The following is a 17322-nucleotide window of genomic DNA, read 5'->3' as shown; positions in this document are numbered from 1 at the left end:
GGCTCTCCAGATATGTTGAACAAGCAACTTAGCCTGTTGGTTGGTGTCTTCTAAAACGGGTATGTCTTCATTCAATACGAGTTTGAACAAATCCTCATCGATTGTGTTTTCCTTCCACCATTTAGCTTGTACCTTTTTTACACGTGCACCTCTTCTTTGTCTTACGGAGCAGTTGCTTACATCTATTATAATTGCGAAATGGTTACTGTGTGTGTACGTGTCACACACCTGCCTCTCTTCCGTTCGTGCCAGAGATTTACTGACAAACATTATGTCAATAATGGAACCACGACCATTTTTTTCGAATGTGTTCCTAAACCCTGTGTTTAACAGGACAATATCAAGTAGCCCGAAGGCTTTCAGTAACGCATGTCCTCGCTGGTTTGTGCTTCTGCTTCCCCATTCTAAGGCCCATGCATTGAAGTCTCCTGCTATTATGTTTGGTTTGGTTGCATGGGCATCCCCAACCAACTCATCGAGAACCTTTTCGAAAACCGACTGTGGAAGGCTTGGTGGCAAGTAACAACTGTAAAAGTGTATTCCGCCGATTTTTACTCTCGTGTAGAAGGATTTATGTGTCAGTGGTTTGTCCTGCATCATTTTATCACCACAGGTCCAGATTGCTGCTTTTTTGGTGCTATCAGAAACCCACGAATCAGAGCTCAGGTTTTTGTATTGCTCACATATTATTACAACATCGACGTTCCTTTCGTACACGGTTTGCGTCAACAGTTCTTGTGCGGCTTCGCAGTGGTTTAGGTTGATCTGTAATATTTTCATTTCCTTTTCTTTTGGCAGGCTTCTAAGAAAATGGGACATCTCCGGCTCCCAATTTAATGGTTCGTACTCGCTCTTCCTTTGCTTTTACACAAGACACAGAGTGGCTCTTTACGACAGTCCTTCGCATAGTGTCCAGTTTCTCCGCATTTCATGCAACATTTACTCCTGTCATCAGGGTTCGAGCACATTTTTGCGACATGCCCGAATTCAAAGCATCGGTAACACTTTTTTACGTTTACTTTTTCTCGAACTCTACATACTACCCAGCCAATCTTGAATTTTTGTGCGCCTAGTAGGTGCCATGCCTGTTGCACTGGGATACTTATCTCCGCCTTCTGTGTACCTGCGTATGCCATCTTTACATGTTTTATTGAATCGACGCAGAAGAGATTCATTTCTTTAATTTGTAAGCGAATGGCCTCGACTATGTCATCCTTCGTTGTGATTTCGTCCAAATCGCGAATTTCAATAGTTAACTCATGAGTCACAGCTCTAGTCTGCGCCTGGTCTCCTAATATCCTGTCTATTTCCTTCCGGTATTCATGGATACTCCCTGTTTGTGCTCTTCTTAGCTCGAGCAACATCTCTCCCTTGGCAGTCTTTCCTATCCTCGACACGTTTTCTCCGAGCTGTTTCCTGTTTCCATCCTTTTTGACCGCTCTCAGTATGTCACTGTAGGACATATCTCCAGTTTGTATATATGTGTGTTTGTCGACAAAGTCGTCATTTAGTTTTTTTTCAACAACACATGTCCGCGCGAACTCGCCGTTATTTCGTTGGCTTGCCACCATGTACAGAGGCGTGTTAAGTGAGGGCTCATAATATATATATATTATAATTAATATTTTGCTTAATTTGTATTGAAAAATACTGATGCACTTATGACTTATTTCCGTAATATTATATAATAATAATATACGTAAAAATATAAATATACATAAATTCATACTTATACTTGTAATCGTTTTTAAAATAAATTCGATTAATAACAAGTAAGGAAGGGCTAAGTTCGGATGTAACCGAACATTTAAACTCTCGCAAAGTCAAATGGTATACTCGTTTGAGATTTCTTTGTGACTGATATTTTTGGTAGAAGGACAACTATAGGCACTGGCATTTATGTTACTAGCTATCATTTCGAAGTCGTCGTGGTCTGGAGATCCTGCGACATATTTCCAAATAGTATCTATGGCATTTATTGCTCTTTTTTATAGTGGGTGTTATACTTGTATGAATATTGGATACGGATATTGCGTACGTTGGCAGATCTATTTAATGTAAAATAGTAAAAGTTTCTTGCTTAATTTTTACTGTACCACTATTAATTGGTAAAGGTAATTTATTACCTTTTAATATTACTTTTAACAGTTCTGCCTGTCATTGTTAAAACAGTGGAGTTTCTATCTTCTTTGATAACTTCCTTTTTATACCTTGGAGTTAGTTTTGAACCTAGTCTTTTGTTAATTTTGACAAAAGTTTTTCTCCTGGTATATAAATGTTTATTTTGTGCCTATTGGGGTGGTGGAGTGAAATCATGAAAAGTAGTATGCAGTTCGTCTGGTTTTAAGCATCTCATAATTTCTGAAAGAGTAGATTGAAATTTCTATTTGACCATTAACTGAACTAGAGTAGGGTGGTGTAGTGTAGGATTCGAAATTGAGCTTTAAAAAGAAAATTTATTGATACGGAATTTAAGAATTTTGCATTATCTATGACTATGGACTTAGGGATATCAAAAGCTAAAACTAATTCTTTTAACGGTTATTTAAAATCTTCTATTGCCCTAAATTTTAAAATTTTGACTAAAGCGTATATTGAGAATATGTCTATTGCTGATAGTGAAAGATTCCCTTCGGTGGAGTAATGTATGGACGATTTCTCCAGGACTTTGTGGAATTGGTGTCTGTTGGGATTGTGGTTTATTAGGACGATTGGTGTGGTCTAGGTTGTAGATATGCTACAACGTTTGTTTTACCGGGTTGATATCTGAGTTCATAATCATATTCTTCAAAGAAAGCTTTCCATCTCTTCATTTTGCTGTTAGTATTTTTACTACTAAGAGTCCAAAGTTGGTGGTCTATGAATATGATTACCCTTCAGGATCCGTACAGATAATTTCCCAGCGAATTTAACGACCAAATTATAGCCAACTTTTCTTTCTCATTGGTGGCATAATTTTCTTCGGTTTTACTTGGTGTTCGCGAAAGAAAGGTTTTAGGCTTTTTGTTTTGCGATAAGCCTCCGCGGATTGTGTAGTCGGAAGCAGCTGTCGTTAACTCGAAACAACATCGAGAGAACTATATCACTAGAGACTAACGAGTTTTTTAATTTTTGAAATGTATCCAGAGCATTCTGGTCTGAAGATATTTTTGAATTTTGGAGGCATTTTTTGAAATGCACCCTTTCTACCCTCTTAAAAGGGATGTCAGGGGCATGGCAAGTTTCGCGTAATCTTGGATGAAGCGCCTATAATAACCTGGCATGCCTAGAAAACTTCTTAAATCTTTTAGAGTTTTTGGGGGTTGCAGTTGGGCTATTGCTTTTCCTTTTTTTTGTTAGCTTTTATTCCCTCGGTTCCTACAATAAATCGTAGAAATTCAATTTCTGTTTTAAAAAATTCACTCGTGTCGAGCTGTATTTAGTAGTTTGGTGGTTGCGGATTCTAATGTTTCAAATATTTTGTGTTTTTTTCAGTTTTGGAAAATAAAATTATGTTATATATGTACACATAGCAAATTTTACCTATGTGGTCTCTTAAATCATAGTCTAAAATACGTTGGAAAATTGATGGCTAGTTTTTTATTCCGAATGGAAGTCGGACGATTTCAAATTTTCCGCAATTTGGTGAAAACTACTATTTAGGTGTACCACTGAAAAGTACTAATTTTTTCCGAAATTTGCAACAACTATGTTAATTTCCGAAATATGGTATCTATCGGCTACAGTGATCGCATTCAGCTTCCTGTAGTCAATGACCATTCTGAATTTTATTAAGCCGCATACGTAAAGTTTTTTCGGGACAATCCAGACGGGTGCATTATATATCGCTTAAAAGTTCATTTATATGCTTTCCAACTTCGTTTTTGATTGCCATGGGGTAAGGATATGATTTGCAATATATCAGTGAGTCAGATGTGGTTCGAATCTCACCTTTGATTCGAGAAGTAAATGTAAGTTTTTGATTAGGGTCTTTGAATAAATTGGGATGATTATAATTTCTGCTAATTGAGATTTTTAAACCTCATCCATATGACTAGTTCTAAATTTCATTTTGATACTATGAAATGATTTTAAAAAGGGTAAAATATAAAATTTAATAGGATGATGGGGTAAATTAAATAGATTCGCAAATGTTTGAAGTGTGATTTGAATGTCGCCAGAGACTGAGTTGGCAAAAACAAGGGTTTTCGTTTTGTTTAGAATCGTTAACTGTCTATTATAATTTTGTGTGTTTAAATTACGCATTGAAGGAAGTGGTGGCTGCTGACGATGTTTATGGTTTTGGTGTTTATTCGCGTACTCTGATCTATCTTGATGGTATTCCAACTTCAAGCAATGATTCACGTTCACGAATGCCTAGGAGTCTCGGTAGGTCTCCGTTTAAGCCTCTTATAAAAGTATCAAGAGCTTTATCTCGATATGTCTGAGTCAAAAATTGCAAAGACTCTTTCCCCATTTCCATGCAGTCACTTTTATTCAAAATCAAGGATAGGTGCGAATAGACTTGTTGATAAAAGGTTTGAATATTCTTCCTTGGATAAGTGAAGTCATTTGGTACTCCAGTGTGCCTAAGTCACGTTTATCAGCACAATATATCAAACATCTTACTATACTATTCCAGTTTAGTGGCGTATTATACGACTTCAATGCAATCTCTGCATTTTCTATTACTTTATTCCTAATTACGCTTAGAATTCCATAGTATTTTGGAGTCCCCTCATTGAGTTGATGATTTGTAGTACCCTAGCGACACTTTTTTTTCAGGAGTTAAACTCGGAAGGGTTTCCAGAAAATTCTCTCAAACTTCTTACTATGTCCGGTATTTTGTCTAACTCGTTTTAATTGTCCCTATATATTTCCTCTATGGTTTTGTCATTTCCGTTGATTTAGGTCTGCGTTTTGGTTTATTATAGATTGTACAATACTCCTACACTGTTGTGCACAAATAAAAGCTATCCTATTCCATAATTCGGCATTCATTTGGAAATTGTGTGGCTCTACTGATGGGTTTGGTTTTTGATTGGGTCGGAGTTAGGAGTGTTAAGAACAGGTGGTTTTATTAGGTTGTTCAGATTAGCCATAATAGTATTTAGAATTGGTTTTAATAAAAAACTATACACATATTTTAATTTTTATTTGCTTGGTAAAATATTTTTTTTCACGTTCTTAATTTTTACTATAGTAAAATATTTTTGCTTAGAATATGTCTTCTTATTCGGACTGTTAATTGATAATTGAATGTTTACTTACTAAATACTTAATATTATAACTATCGAACAGCAATCATCACATTGAATGCAACGTGAGCTATTTGAGGTGCATTCAATGTAGACATATCGTCAGCACTTTAAGTAAATATTGTGAGAAAGGTAAATAATTAAATTTGGAACAAACGGAAATGTGTCAGCAATCGAATTGTGACAGAGGAGATTGAACTTTATTCAAATAAATATGTATGTTAATTATTAACCTATAAAATATTTAGTTACACTCGAACTTAGCCCTTCCTTAGTTGTTCTTAATGTGTTGATTTGAGTTAGACAAAAAGTTGTGATGCCTCGTTTGCCATCAAATTAAATATTTTTTTTTAATATTAGATAATAGTTTCTTGGTCTATATAATTAAATTCAGCTGCCACCAATTGTCCCTCTGTGTTATTCTTGTGTTTCTACCAAGTGTTTTGTGTTGTCTTGGTTATATGTGTGTGCATGTATGCACGTGTAAGTTCTTGCTTAAATGCATATTTTGTTTCAAGAATTGACTCCCACTGAATTCAAAACAGCTCCCAACCGAAAGTTATATATCGATTGTATACCGCAACTAGCTGTGGTGGTGGCAAAGTCGACCATGTCTTAACTGAAACTAAATCTGCAAAGTGTTACATATGCCAAATCTACTAGAATGAACTATTGTACATATATTGACAAATACTTACGAAAAAAAGTTTTAAGAGCCTACATTCGATTTTTTGACTATTTTTTCATGTTTCTAATAGACTTGAAGTCATATTGGCTTAGAAGGAAAAGAACGATTTCTTTGAATTAAACAAAATATTCAGGGCAGAGTTTTGTAGAAAACATAGGTTTGTCAACAGTTTGTAGTGGACCTTGAATCATCAGCTGAAATAACTAGCATAGAAAAACCGCAAATTTAAAAAAAACCTTATTAAGAAAATTTGCATTAGATACTGAAAGGGAACTAACAAGTATCGGGTTTTCCAATAGGAATGATATGATTTCTAAGTATCGTTTTGGTCATTTTTATTATGTCCTGATCTGTAATTTTTTTTTGCGTTGTGTTCGCTCCGTTTAATGTTTACAATTTCATCATGGAAAGATATACGCAAGAACTACGTTTACAAATTATCCAGTTTTATGATCAAATATTCGTTCTCCAATTGCAACTTTACGTTTTTGCCATTTTATGGTCGTAATGTGCTCGCTATTCGTGAGGTAAATAAACAGAACTGTCGATTCTTGTGCGAAGAAAGTCCACAAATTATTAAAGAGCACCCATTACATTCACCTAAACTGACAGTTTGGTATGGTTTTTGATCTGGAGAGCGGTATAGATCGATGATAACCAACTTTTTATGGCAAAGTTGATCTTGACAAGATCTGGTTTCAACAAGACGGTGTTACGTGCCACACAGCATGTGCAACAACCAAATTATTGCCGGAAAAGTTCGGAGATTCGATAATTTCAAGAAATTGTGACATTAAATAGCCTCCAAGTTATTTGAAATTATTAGCCTTTGGCAATAAACCAGACTCTCCTGAAGCTGTAGATGGCAATATTGAACGTGCTATTCATGACATACGATTTGATTTAGTGAAAAAAGTACTCGAAAATTGGATTCATTGAATTCGTTCCTGCAAAAGAAGTCGTGGAGGCCATTTGAATGATGTTATATTCAGAACTTAATTGTATCGATTGTACTTCCCATTAAATAAAAAACATTCGAATTTCCTTAGCAATTAGTGTGTTTTTTTACGGGTGGCTGCAAATCGTTTGTTCATCTTCATCATGTATTTCGATGAATTTCATGTCAGCAGGGATTTGCTATTTATATTCCTGAATGGCAGATTTAATGTGACCATCTCACGCTTATACTCGTTATAATCATAATTCCTATAACGTATTACGTGTGGCTCATTTCTTTGAATCCATCCTCCTCGGGGAGATTGTGTATAATTAGCGATAAACTGAGCAAATGCTGTATTTTCCAGTTCTTCAGGCCAGTGAACCAGTTCTCTTTCCATATATCAATTTAATCTTCGACTCATTCTCGTATATGGAATGTAGACAATTGAGGCTGAGCTGTTGGACATTGCTTCTTGTAGTAAATACCAGACAGCCTCCTGACTCGAAATTTCAACGGTGTTGAGAACATCTACACTAATTTTTCTGGTTATCTCTACGATGTCAAATTCCGGGTGCTCATCTATGAGCGTTATAATCTGCCTTTGTAAATTACTCACCCCTCTGTTGGTTTTGTTAACATATTCAACAACAGATTGTGCACATGAATATTCATCAGTCATGAATTGAATATTCATATTCGATTTCAAGACGTTGAAAATGAAGGGGTTGAACGCGTTGATCCATTTTTCAGATAGTTGTCTTTTTACAAAAACTCGCGATGGAGTGATACTGAAGATAATTTGTCAATCAAGTCTATAGCTTTCTCTTTATCACTCACAAGTGGATCTTCTGGTGCATTGTCTAGCCAAAAAAAATATGAGCATGAGGATTTAAAATAATGGACTACACGATACTGGCCTGGATAAAAGGCTATTCTTCTTAGACTGCAAAATAGTCATCAGCACATTCACCAATTTGTTGAAGTATAAAGCACAAGTCACTGCGTCCCCATTAATTAGGGTACCCTTTTCAATGAAATTCAACTGTGCAGCAATGTCTGCTGGTATTTAAGCCCCATTATTTTTCAATATATATAAAAGTTGTAATAGCTTCTCCCACCCGATCTCGTGGACATTCACAGGGAGGAATATGGTGGGTTCCCCAATTGCCGGATCATAGCGAAGATATCCCTTTTTTGTTGAGCCCAATACCAAGCAGAATCGGGGATAGTACGCAGAAAAGCGAGATTACTCTCGATACAATTGTTTACATACTCTTCCGATTCAATCAGCCGGCGAGTTATGTTTATGCAAAAACTATCACGACTCTGATTCTCATGATTTTTATAGCCATGTAGAACAGGTGGTAAGGTGTAACTCCACGTTGATCAGAGCGCCTCAATTTACTTGTTGCTATCATGAACGATGTTACTCGCACTTCTTCCTTGTAGGTTCGGAATTGGCCACAATAGATTGAAGGAAATGAGAGCTCTTCAGCGTGTTCATCAAAGAGTACACTTTGTGGAACATTAATCTCTCCTGGTGCAATTCGCAAATATTTGTCATCATTCCACAGCAAAGTCTGTTGTTGGGCAAGCATACTCTATTCGATGGTAATGTCTTCGCTGATTTCTTCTCGAGCTCTCATTGGCTCTATTGTTAAAAAATTAGTCATCAACTTTGATGTCATACAGTTGATATAGTGGTGTCGTTATTAGATGCTGCAGCCAATCTTTAATTTTTCTCTTGTTGATGAGAGCACTCAAATAACTGAACTGATGTGCTCATTGATGCAATGATCGTCATCAATATGTCGTGGAAGATGTTTCCCCACTGTATCTGCTTCAACTGGAACGTTGAAGATCTGTCCATATATATATTGTCCGTCAGTCTTGCTGATACCAAATCGAGGGGTGAAAGATGGGCAGGAATTTGTAAAGTAAAATCTCACTATGTTGATTGTCTAGAGCTCTCAAATCCTCTTGGAACTACAATCGATCACAGATGGAGCAAGGAAAACCGAAAGAATTATTTTTGAATTTTTTATCGAATTCCTTATGTATCGAGTGAAGTCTTTGCAAGGGAGGTCAGGGTTCACTGTTATGCCTCTCACGTCATCCTTCCTTGTTGATATCCATGGGATGTCTGCATCAACATGTGGAACATCTATTGGAGCGTTTAACGGCGCCGAAGGCTCATTACCATCGCCCAAATTATCGGTCTGTTCGATTTCTTCTGCCAGTGAAAGGTTCGGAGGTGGTTGTAAATTGATAGCCCTCTTCCTTGCTCTATAATCCCGGACACGGTCAGTACTATTTTAGGGGTTTTCTTCACTTTATTTAGTTTAGCACGCAGTCGATCTCTGTATTCTTTACACGGATGAGCATTTGATTTAGGCATGATTTACAGTTCTGATTAATATTTACACTATTTAATAGTACTACTTACTTTTCTATATAACCTCGAACATTTAGAAACACTATAAAACCTCGATAAACAACAAATGCTGCACGATTGACGACACGTGCTAGGGATACTTTACAACATAGCTAATATCCATTATTTAAATGTATATATACTATTTTGGTGAACACCACTGAGATATTAACACATTATAATAATTAATAAATGACCATCTAATTTTATTAATAACAAATTATAAAATAAAAGAGTTTGACAATATAATTATATTGGATCGTTGAAAGTTGGCGTGGCGGAACGAAAACGAAAAGGGTGAGGTGGCGCTCAGGCTCGTAGACGATAAGCGAATCTTTACGAATGTGTAGGATCGCTGTATTAGCTGTCTAATAAGCGAATGCTGATTTAGCGATGATCCCGTCCTTTTTGTTAGGTGTCTTCGTGTATGTTTTACTCAGAGGTTAAGTGTGGTGGTGTCATCATGTTTAGTGTTCTCAAATGTTGAGTGCGGTGTGGTGTGTTTCATTAGGGTGTACCCGTTTTACCCGAGTAGAGTCTTGTGTATATGTAGAGGTGGCTTAACTCATTTAAACATCCTGGGCCCCCTAGTCGAATGTTTTGCCTAGTATTACAGGTATATGCTTATATTGGTGAAAGAGTTATATCCATATTTATCTGTATGGGCAGAAGGCATATTTGGTATGCATTTTGCTGTGCATGCAAAAGATATGTAACTTTATTTTACGGGTTTTGAGGATGTATTTGCTTTTCGTACTTACTGTATTTGCGGTTGTTTCTTTTATAGTTTTATTATTTGTATTGATTGTTTAAAATTTCTTTACCGGTCGCTAACCGTAGCGACTCCACGCCTGGCTCAGATATGGCCAGAATGAGGGATCTTGCTAGAGTGAGATTTGTGATGTTCGCTCACTTTTTTGAAGAGATTTGCAACTTTCACAAGTGTTTCCCATATCCTACCCATATGATTAGTGCTTAAATAGATGCGATAAGTGCGACCTTTGCTTTTTGTAAGTCTGGGTGCGTCACTGTATCACATTGGAAGTATGTTGATCCCTTAACTGTAATTTTGAATTATTAGTTGATTATGACAATTTTGGCAACTATGCGGCACTATAGTAAGAGAGGTGTCGATTTTTGGACTTTCTAGGACAATTACTCGTATGTTGTGGACGATAATATGTATGGAAATGGGCGATTGTGGCCAAAAATCGGTAGCTTCGGATATCGTTAAGATTGTTTGAGAATTGTGACCATTTTTCTAAGTGAAGAAGAATTGGATTTTCGCTTGTGTCATAATTGGCGAAAGCCATCCCGCGAGGGCGAAATTGTTGTTGCGGATAACGCGGATATTGGCTCAGTGAGATATGAAAACTGGTCAAATATCGCATTTCATTGGATCTCCTTCATTTTTGTTGTACTGCCCTTTTCGAATTTAATGAAATTAGAGCACAACAAATTTTCTTTTGGAATATTTTGTAATATATTTGGATCATTTGGTTGAATTATATATATAATATTTGTGTTTTTAACACTGGGGTTGTCAGAAGCAGCTCTGACTTGGTCTTTTGTGCCAATTTGTGGAGTGTTGGAAAGTTGTTGCTTTAGTGGTAGTCGTACGACGTAGCGGCCATTATTTGATAGAGTAGTTGTGGCTTTGTGGAAGTTTTCACAATACTGATCTTCTGGGGATGTAATTGATATGAGGGAGCATTTTTCTAACTCCCCAAGTTTTCTTAATCGTGAATTAAGGTATTATTTTGAATTTCCGTCAACTTGAGTTGTTGATATGGAAACTGGTTCAGTAACTAGTCTACCTAGAATCCAACCGTATATAGTATTTTGGGCTAGAAGGGTCGTTGAAATATTTTCAACACCTTCAAGCATTATTTGCGGTATAAGGTCGCTGCCTACTATTATATTGCAGTTGGAATCTGCTAGCTTCTGGTTTGAAACCTTTTGTCAATGCTTGCTATTTGTATGATAGCTTAGAAGCTTATTTGTAAGTTGCGGTAAAACTATAACTTCTGCTTTGACGTGCCTTTCCGCTTGGGGGGAAATTAGGGTAATGGGGTAGATTGTTTTTGAGTTTTGGACTACTCTTCCGCCCATTTCCGTAATTATAAAATTCTATTGTTTTGATGGAAAGTTTAGCCTATTTTGGACCCTAGACGCTATGAAGGTTCGTTGTGATCCTTGGTCTACTAGGGCTCTATGTTTGTAGAGTTGTCCGCGATCTTCGATGGAGATGACTACTGTGGCTAGTAATACCCTTGTGTTTTTAAAGCGTTTGAACAACATGGTGCTTCTTGGCAATTTTCGGGATTTCGCACTTCGGGATTTGCTGTTGCAACTAAACCCGTGGTTTTTTTCTTATAAGCGCTGCTTTGAGGTTTGAGGCTGGGATATGTGCTGTAATGAAGCATTGAGTGGTGTCTTTGATGACAATAGAAACAATTGACAAAATTATTTCGTTCACTAAGCTTCTATTGAGGTAATTTCGATAGTTTTTGGTTTTAATAATTTTTGTGTCTACCCTTTCGTACTGGATAGTTAGAAAGTCTTTCATTTGTTGCCACGTAGGTCATTTCTTTCGTGATGAGAGCGATTTCTCCCATAAAAGTAACGATTTTTCTGGTAATGCGGCGGTGCATATGTTTACCAGTATAGGGACCCGCTGTCTGGGAATATTCTGTGTCGACAAAACCGACAAACAATTTGAAACAGTGGATTGTAGTCTTATAAATTCTTCACTTTTTCTTTTTGAATTTTAAGCAAGTTTATTAGTGTCGTTACTTGTTTATGGACCAATATTCCCTCGTTTTCATATCTGGATTTTAGAGCTTCCCATGCCAAATTGAAATTGTCTTTATTTAGTGCGAACTGTTTTACTATTGCGCCTGCTTGAACTTTAGTTTTGTATCGGAAGTGATAAAAATTTTGCGATTTTGATTATTTTCGATGGTTAATGTATACGGCTGAAACATGGAAGGACGTATAATCTTTATAACCTCCATTGAATATGTCTGTGTCTCATGCGGGCACCTCGAGATGGATGCATGAACTTGCCTCTTGACTTTGAATTTGTGGCAGCTCTACTCTCGAATGTGGAGTAGGTGCAACAGCTTTTATTAGCTTTAATTGACCGGAGATCATAGCTTTTGTAGCTTCAGACTGGTCTAAGCAGTTTACATAATTGGCGAAAGCGGAGGTTTTAAAATTTTGTGGTAGATCTGATGACTTTATATAATTGGCGAAAACCGAGGTTTTAAAATTTTGTGATAGATCTGATGACTCAGTTTCTACTATTATAAAAGATTAAATAAGTATTTGTTACTTATATTATATTGTTAAAACGTTGATGAAGACAGTTTCGTATTTACATGCAATATTATTATTGTTATTATTACATATAAATTTTTTTTCATGAAACCGCACTTTTAATTATTAATACCTTTTATATCCTTACGTTAAAGAATGTAGGTACACTCTAATATGAACGTGTTTGTACGCAGTTATGTTCTTTTGCAATTGAGAGCTCGTTTTAAAGATCAATGCGCTTCTTTTTGTATGCAATCCTGCTTGTTTTTGTTTGCCAAAGAACAAGGGGTATTGCCGGATAATTGCCTATGAGGAATATATGTAAAATTGTGTATATCAATACATGTAACATATGTATGTAAGTATGTTGTTGGAAATTTTTTTTTTTTGTGTTTTGTTTTTAATAATTTTGATTCAGTGAATTCGTTTTTACTTTACCGCTGTTAAATTACTTGCGAATTTTATATGTATATTTTTAGAAATTATTTTAAAATTTAATGTAATTATTCCCAGTGTAGAGTATCAAGAGATAAGCAAATTCTATCCCGTATTATTTTATGTAAACGTTCGTACGTATGTTCGCAATACGCAGAGAGAGCGCGAGAAAAGAATTGATAATGTGCAGGTATTCCCGTATGTACTTATATGTATGAAAATATGTAATTTAGTAAATATGTATGTTTGTATTTTTTTTGTTTCCCTTTCTTTGTCTTTTAATTTTTGTTATATGTTTGTCCTTTTGCTTATTTTACGCAATCCTGCTTATACTTGATAAAGTATAAGAGGTATTGTCGAAATAGATGCAAGTAAATACTTGAATTGTTTTGTTGTACAGATAATGTTGTGTATTTAAACACAACGGTAAGCAGTTAGGCAATATATTTGATTATATATTTTTTGTCAAACTATTTTCTCTGTTCGCGGTATTTCGGTTTTTACCGGAAAATAAACCGAAATATTGAAACAGTTTGGAAACCGCTCTTTTTTGTTATTGCTTTTATTAAGGCGGGCTTATGTAATAATTAACCCGCAAAAGCATAAACTTTAACATACATATAATATTAGGATATATACAAATATTAAAAGGAGTCGATACGACTCACTTTGGGGTCCGCCAAGGGGTTTTGGGGACGATATTGTATACCATATGTGTGTATGGTATACTTGTGAGATGCTTTTTCTGTTGTGGCTCTCTCCCAGTTTCTGCTTCGCTGTGCTAATTTACGCTGGTGTGTTTGTTATTGTGTCCTTTTGAGGTGATTATGTTTTGTTGTTTTTTGTTCCTATTCGCGCCCGTATGAAGCTTTCTTTTGCGCCCGTTATGTTTGTGTCACTCCACACTTTCTTCTATTTAACACTTTGTTTTTGTTTTCTTCTAAGTGTATATGTATGTCAGTTCACTGCACCGCACTTTTTAGTCACTTGTTATATACATATGTATGTATATATTAACGCTTAGCCACTTCAATTTTTTCTTCACTTTAGTTATATAAACTTATTTTTAATTTCTTTTTTCGTTTTTATAGGTTTTGGTGAATGTGTATGTACTACAAGTGTTTTGGTGAACACCACCGAGATATTAACACATTATAATAATTAATAAACGACCATCTTATTTTATTAAGAGCTAATTATAAAATAAAAGAGTTTGACAATATAATTAAATTGGATCGTTGAAAGTCGACGCGGCGGAACGAAAACGAAAGGGGTGAGGTGGCGCTCAGGCTCGTAGACGATAAGCGAATCTTTGCGAATGTGTAGGATCGCTGTATTAGCTGTCTAATAAGCGAATGCTGATTTAGCGATGATCCCGTCCTTTTTGTTGGTGTCTTCAGAGGTTGAGTGTGGTGGTGTCATCATGTGTAGTGTTCTCAAATGTTAAGTGCGGTGTGGTGTGTTTCATTTGGGTGTGCCCGTTTTCCCCGAGTAGAGTGGTGTGTATATGTAGAGGTGGCTTATCTCATTTAAACACCCATATAAATTCCTATAAGAACTCGCCATACTCGGGTCAATAGTACGATATTCTGTGCGTACACGTACCTTCATTGTGGAGTTACCTACCGTGCCTAATGCCCCTCCACGGATGCTACTCTCGTTTTTTCCTACTCCGAAAATCTTTGCGAGCCATCCCCTCCCTTTTCCTGTAGCTTTTTCATTTCAATCGATATTGGAATTACAGCCAAACGAGCTCAAAGAAGTTTCACTTCAATTTCCTACTCTGAATCTGTCGCGCTTTCGTTTCTCTCCCATGTCTCCTTCTGTCCTACTGCCCCACCACGCGCGACAACCCCACTCTTTTCCTGTCGTTTTTTCGTACATTCGATATTAGAATTACAGCCCAACGAGCGCAAAGAAGTTACACTTCAATTTCCTTCTCCGAATCTGTCGCGCTTTCGTTTCTCTCCCATGTCTCCTTCTGTCCTACTGCCCCACCACGCGCGCCAACCCCACTCTTTTCCTGTCGGTTTTTCGTACATTCGATATTAGAATTACAGCCCAACGAGCGCAAAGAAGTTACACTTCAATTTCCTACTCCGAATCTGTCGCGTTTTCGTTTCTCTCCCATGTCTCCTTCTGTCCGACTGCCCCACCATGCGCGCCAGCCCCTCCCTTTTCCTGTCGCTTTTTCGTTTCAATCGATATTGGAATTACAGCCAAACGAGCTCAAAGAAGTTTCACTTCAATTTCCTACTCTGATCCTGTCGCGTTTTCGTTTCTCTCCCATGTCGCCTTCTGTCCTACTGCCCCACCACGCGCGCCAACCCCACTCTTTTCCTGTCGCTTTTTCGTTTTATTCGATACTGGAATTACAGCCCACCGAGCGCAAAGTAGTTTCACTTTAAAAAGTATAAGGTTAGAAGAGTAAAGATTTCATATACAAATATTTTCTTAAACAAAAGCAAGAAAAAAAACAGAAGACGAATTTATTAGAAATGTATAATGACACATTTGGCATTGTTTTGATCATTGATACAAGCTTATAAATATCAGCCGGAATTGAAGACTTGTGCATCCTTATAATCGTGAATTCCGCAATATTGATCGGTGCTCACTAACTCTCGCAACATGTTGATAAAGTGTATTATAATTTTATTCACCTAGCCGTAATATATTTATATGATCAGTATGACGAGATAAGCTGAATTCCGGTTGACTTTCTGTCCACCCGTACGTCGTAGTAGAAAGAGACATCTGTGGTTTGAAAATTTTTGCGTGGTCTCGTGGGTCTCACCCATTATAAGTTTAATCCACATATCTTAGAAATCACCAAAGTGTATTATTGAGGAAGCGTGAGGACATAATATCTTCTTCAGAAATAGTTGGAGCATTAATTGAAGTAAGCGTATTGTATATTTAAAAATCTGTCTCTTCTTTTTATTTTTTTCTCCCGACTAAAAATTAAGCATCTTCTTTTAGAATAATATTTTTCTTTTTCAATAATTCAATACATAAAGTATATCTGCAAGCAATTGTTATCCAAATTTAATTTTCTTTTACATATTTTTCTGTGTAGGGAAGAGATAATCTAAAACTTCCTCTCGTCATAATGGGGATAATATCAATGATTGGCGGGCTCACAAGTTTAAGATTACCCGAAACCCTTCATGAACGGCTCCCTCAGACTCTTGAGGAGGGCGAGAGTTTCGGAAAGGATTGGTCAATAAAGCGATGTTTCAGTTGTTATTCAACACAGTTAAGTAAAATTTAAATAAGTAATAATTTTGCTTTACAAATGAAATTATATATTTTTCTTTTTAGGAAATTAGTATCAAAACAAGAATCGTACGAAAACCTTCATGTCCTTTCCTCCAAAATAAGTAGTGACTCCAAATCATCAAATCAATACCCGATAGCAATCGATCGGTCTGAAGGAGCTTCAATAAAACGTTTAGTGCGGCAAATGAGCGTCATGGATACTCAGAGAAATATTGACGGAACAATGCAGCTAACCCATTGGATTTAAACTGTTTAAAATCAAATCATAATAATGTCAATAAAATTGAAATATGTGTAATAAGCAAAAGGAAAATAAGATAAGAAAATAATAAAATATTTATTTTTGCATTAAAATGTTTATAATATAAGTATAGTAAAAGTAGTAGTATAGAAAAAAACACCTTTCATATTTTTGAAGAAAGATTTCAAAATATGTCATTATTAACTAAAACTACTTTTTTTCAACAGTTTTGCATTATACTTACTGTTAACTCTTTACACAATGCTGTTCTTGCTCAAATTAAAACACATATTTTCCAATACGATTTCGAAAATCGTTTAATTAAATTGTATATGTATTTTGTTTTTCGTTCAAAATAATGCTCCAATGTAAACGAGATCAAATTGATGACGAGCTCTAAAGCCGATGATGGGGGTGGTCGAAAACAAATGCAGAAGGTGAGCGATGCGGTTTCACGGACGAAATCCAATGCGAAAAGAAACGCTTTCCATCGAAGACAATCCCTTTGTACAAATTAGGTCGTGTAGAGTTGTGAAGTGTTATGATGTCCTGTGTGTGTTGGTGTTCCCAAGCGTGGTGTCAAGGGGGTTGTCAGTGTAGTGATTTGTGAAATGCTGTTCTTACAACTAGCTGTTTTGTTTATCATTTTACAAGTAACTCGTAACTTATAACTAGTGGTTTGTATAAGTTAATACAGCAGTTCACACGGTCAGACAATTCTCACCATCGGTCAGTAACATGAAA

The 17322-nt window shown here is 36.2% G+C and overlaps 1 protein-coding gene across 1 annotated transcript in view; it reads left to right on the top strand.

Annotated features, from left to right (window-relative positions):
- The window catches only part of CarT (Carcinine transporter), a 757984-nt gene extending 741293 nt beyond the window's left edge, over positions 1 to 16691 (top strand). Inside the window, exons 8-9 of the mRNA XM_070106583.1 lie at positions 16135 to 16313; positions 16380 to 16691. Of these exons, the coding sequence (XP_069962684.1) occupies positions 16135 to 16313; positions 16380 to 16584 (384 nt within the window). The 3' untranslated portion in view covers positions 16585 to 16691. The remainder of the gene's footprint in view (positions 1 to 16134; positions 16314 to 16379) is intronic.
- The last annotated feature ends 631 nt before the right edge of the window (positions 16692 to 17322 follow it).

Source organism: Bactrocera oleae, chromosome 3, assembly GCF_042242935.1.
Source record: "Bactrocera oleae isolate idBacOlea1 chromosome 3, idBacOlea1, whole genome shotgun sequence".
NCBI lineage: Eukaryota > Metazoa > Arthropoda > Insecta > Diptera > Tephritidae > Bactrocera > Bactrocera oleae.
Note: the sequence above shows the minus strand (reverse complement) of the source record. Positions and strands in the feature narration are given on the sequence as shown.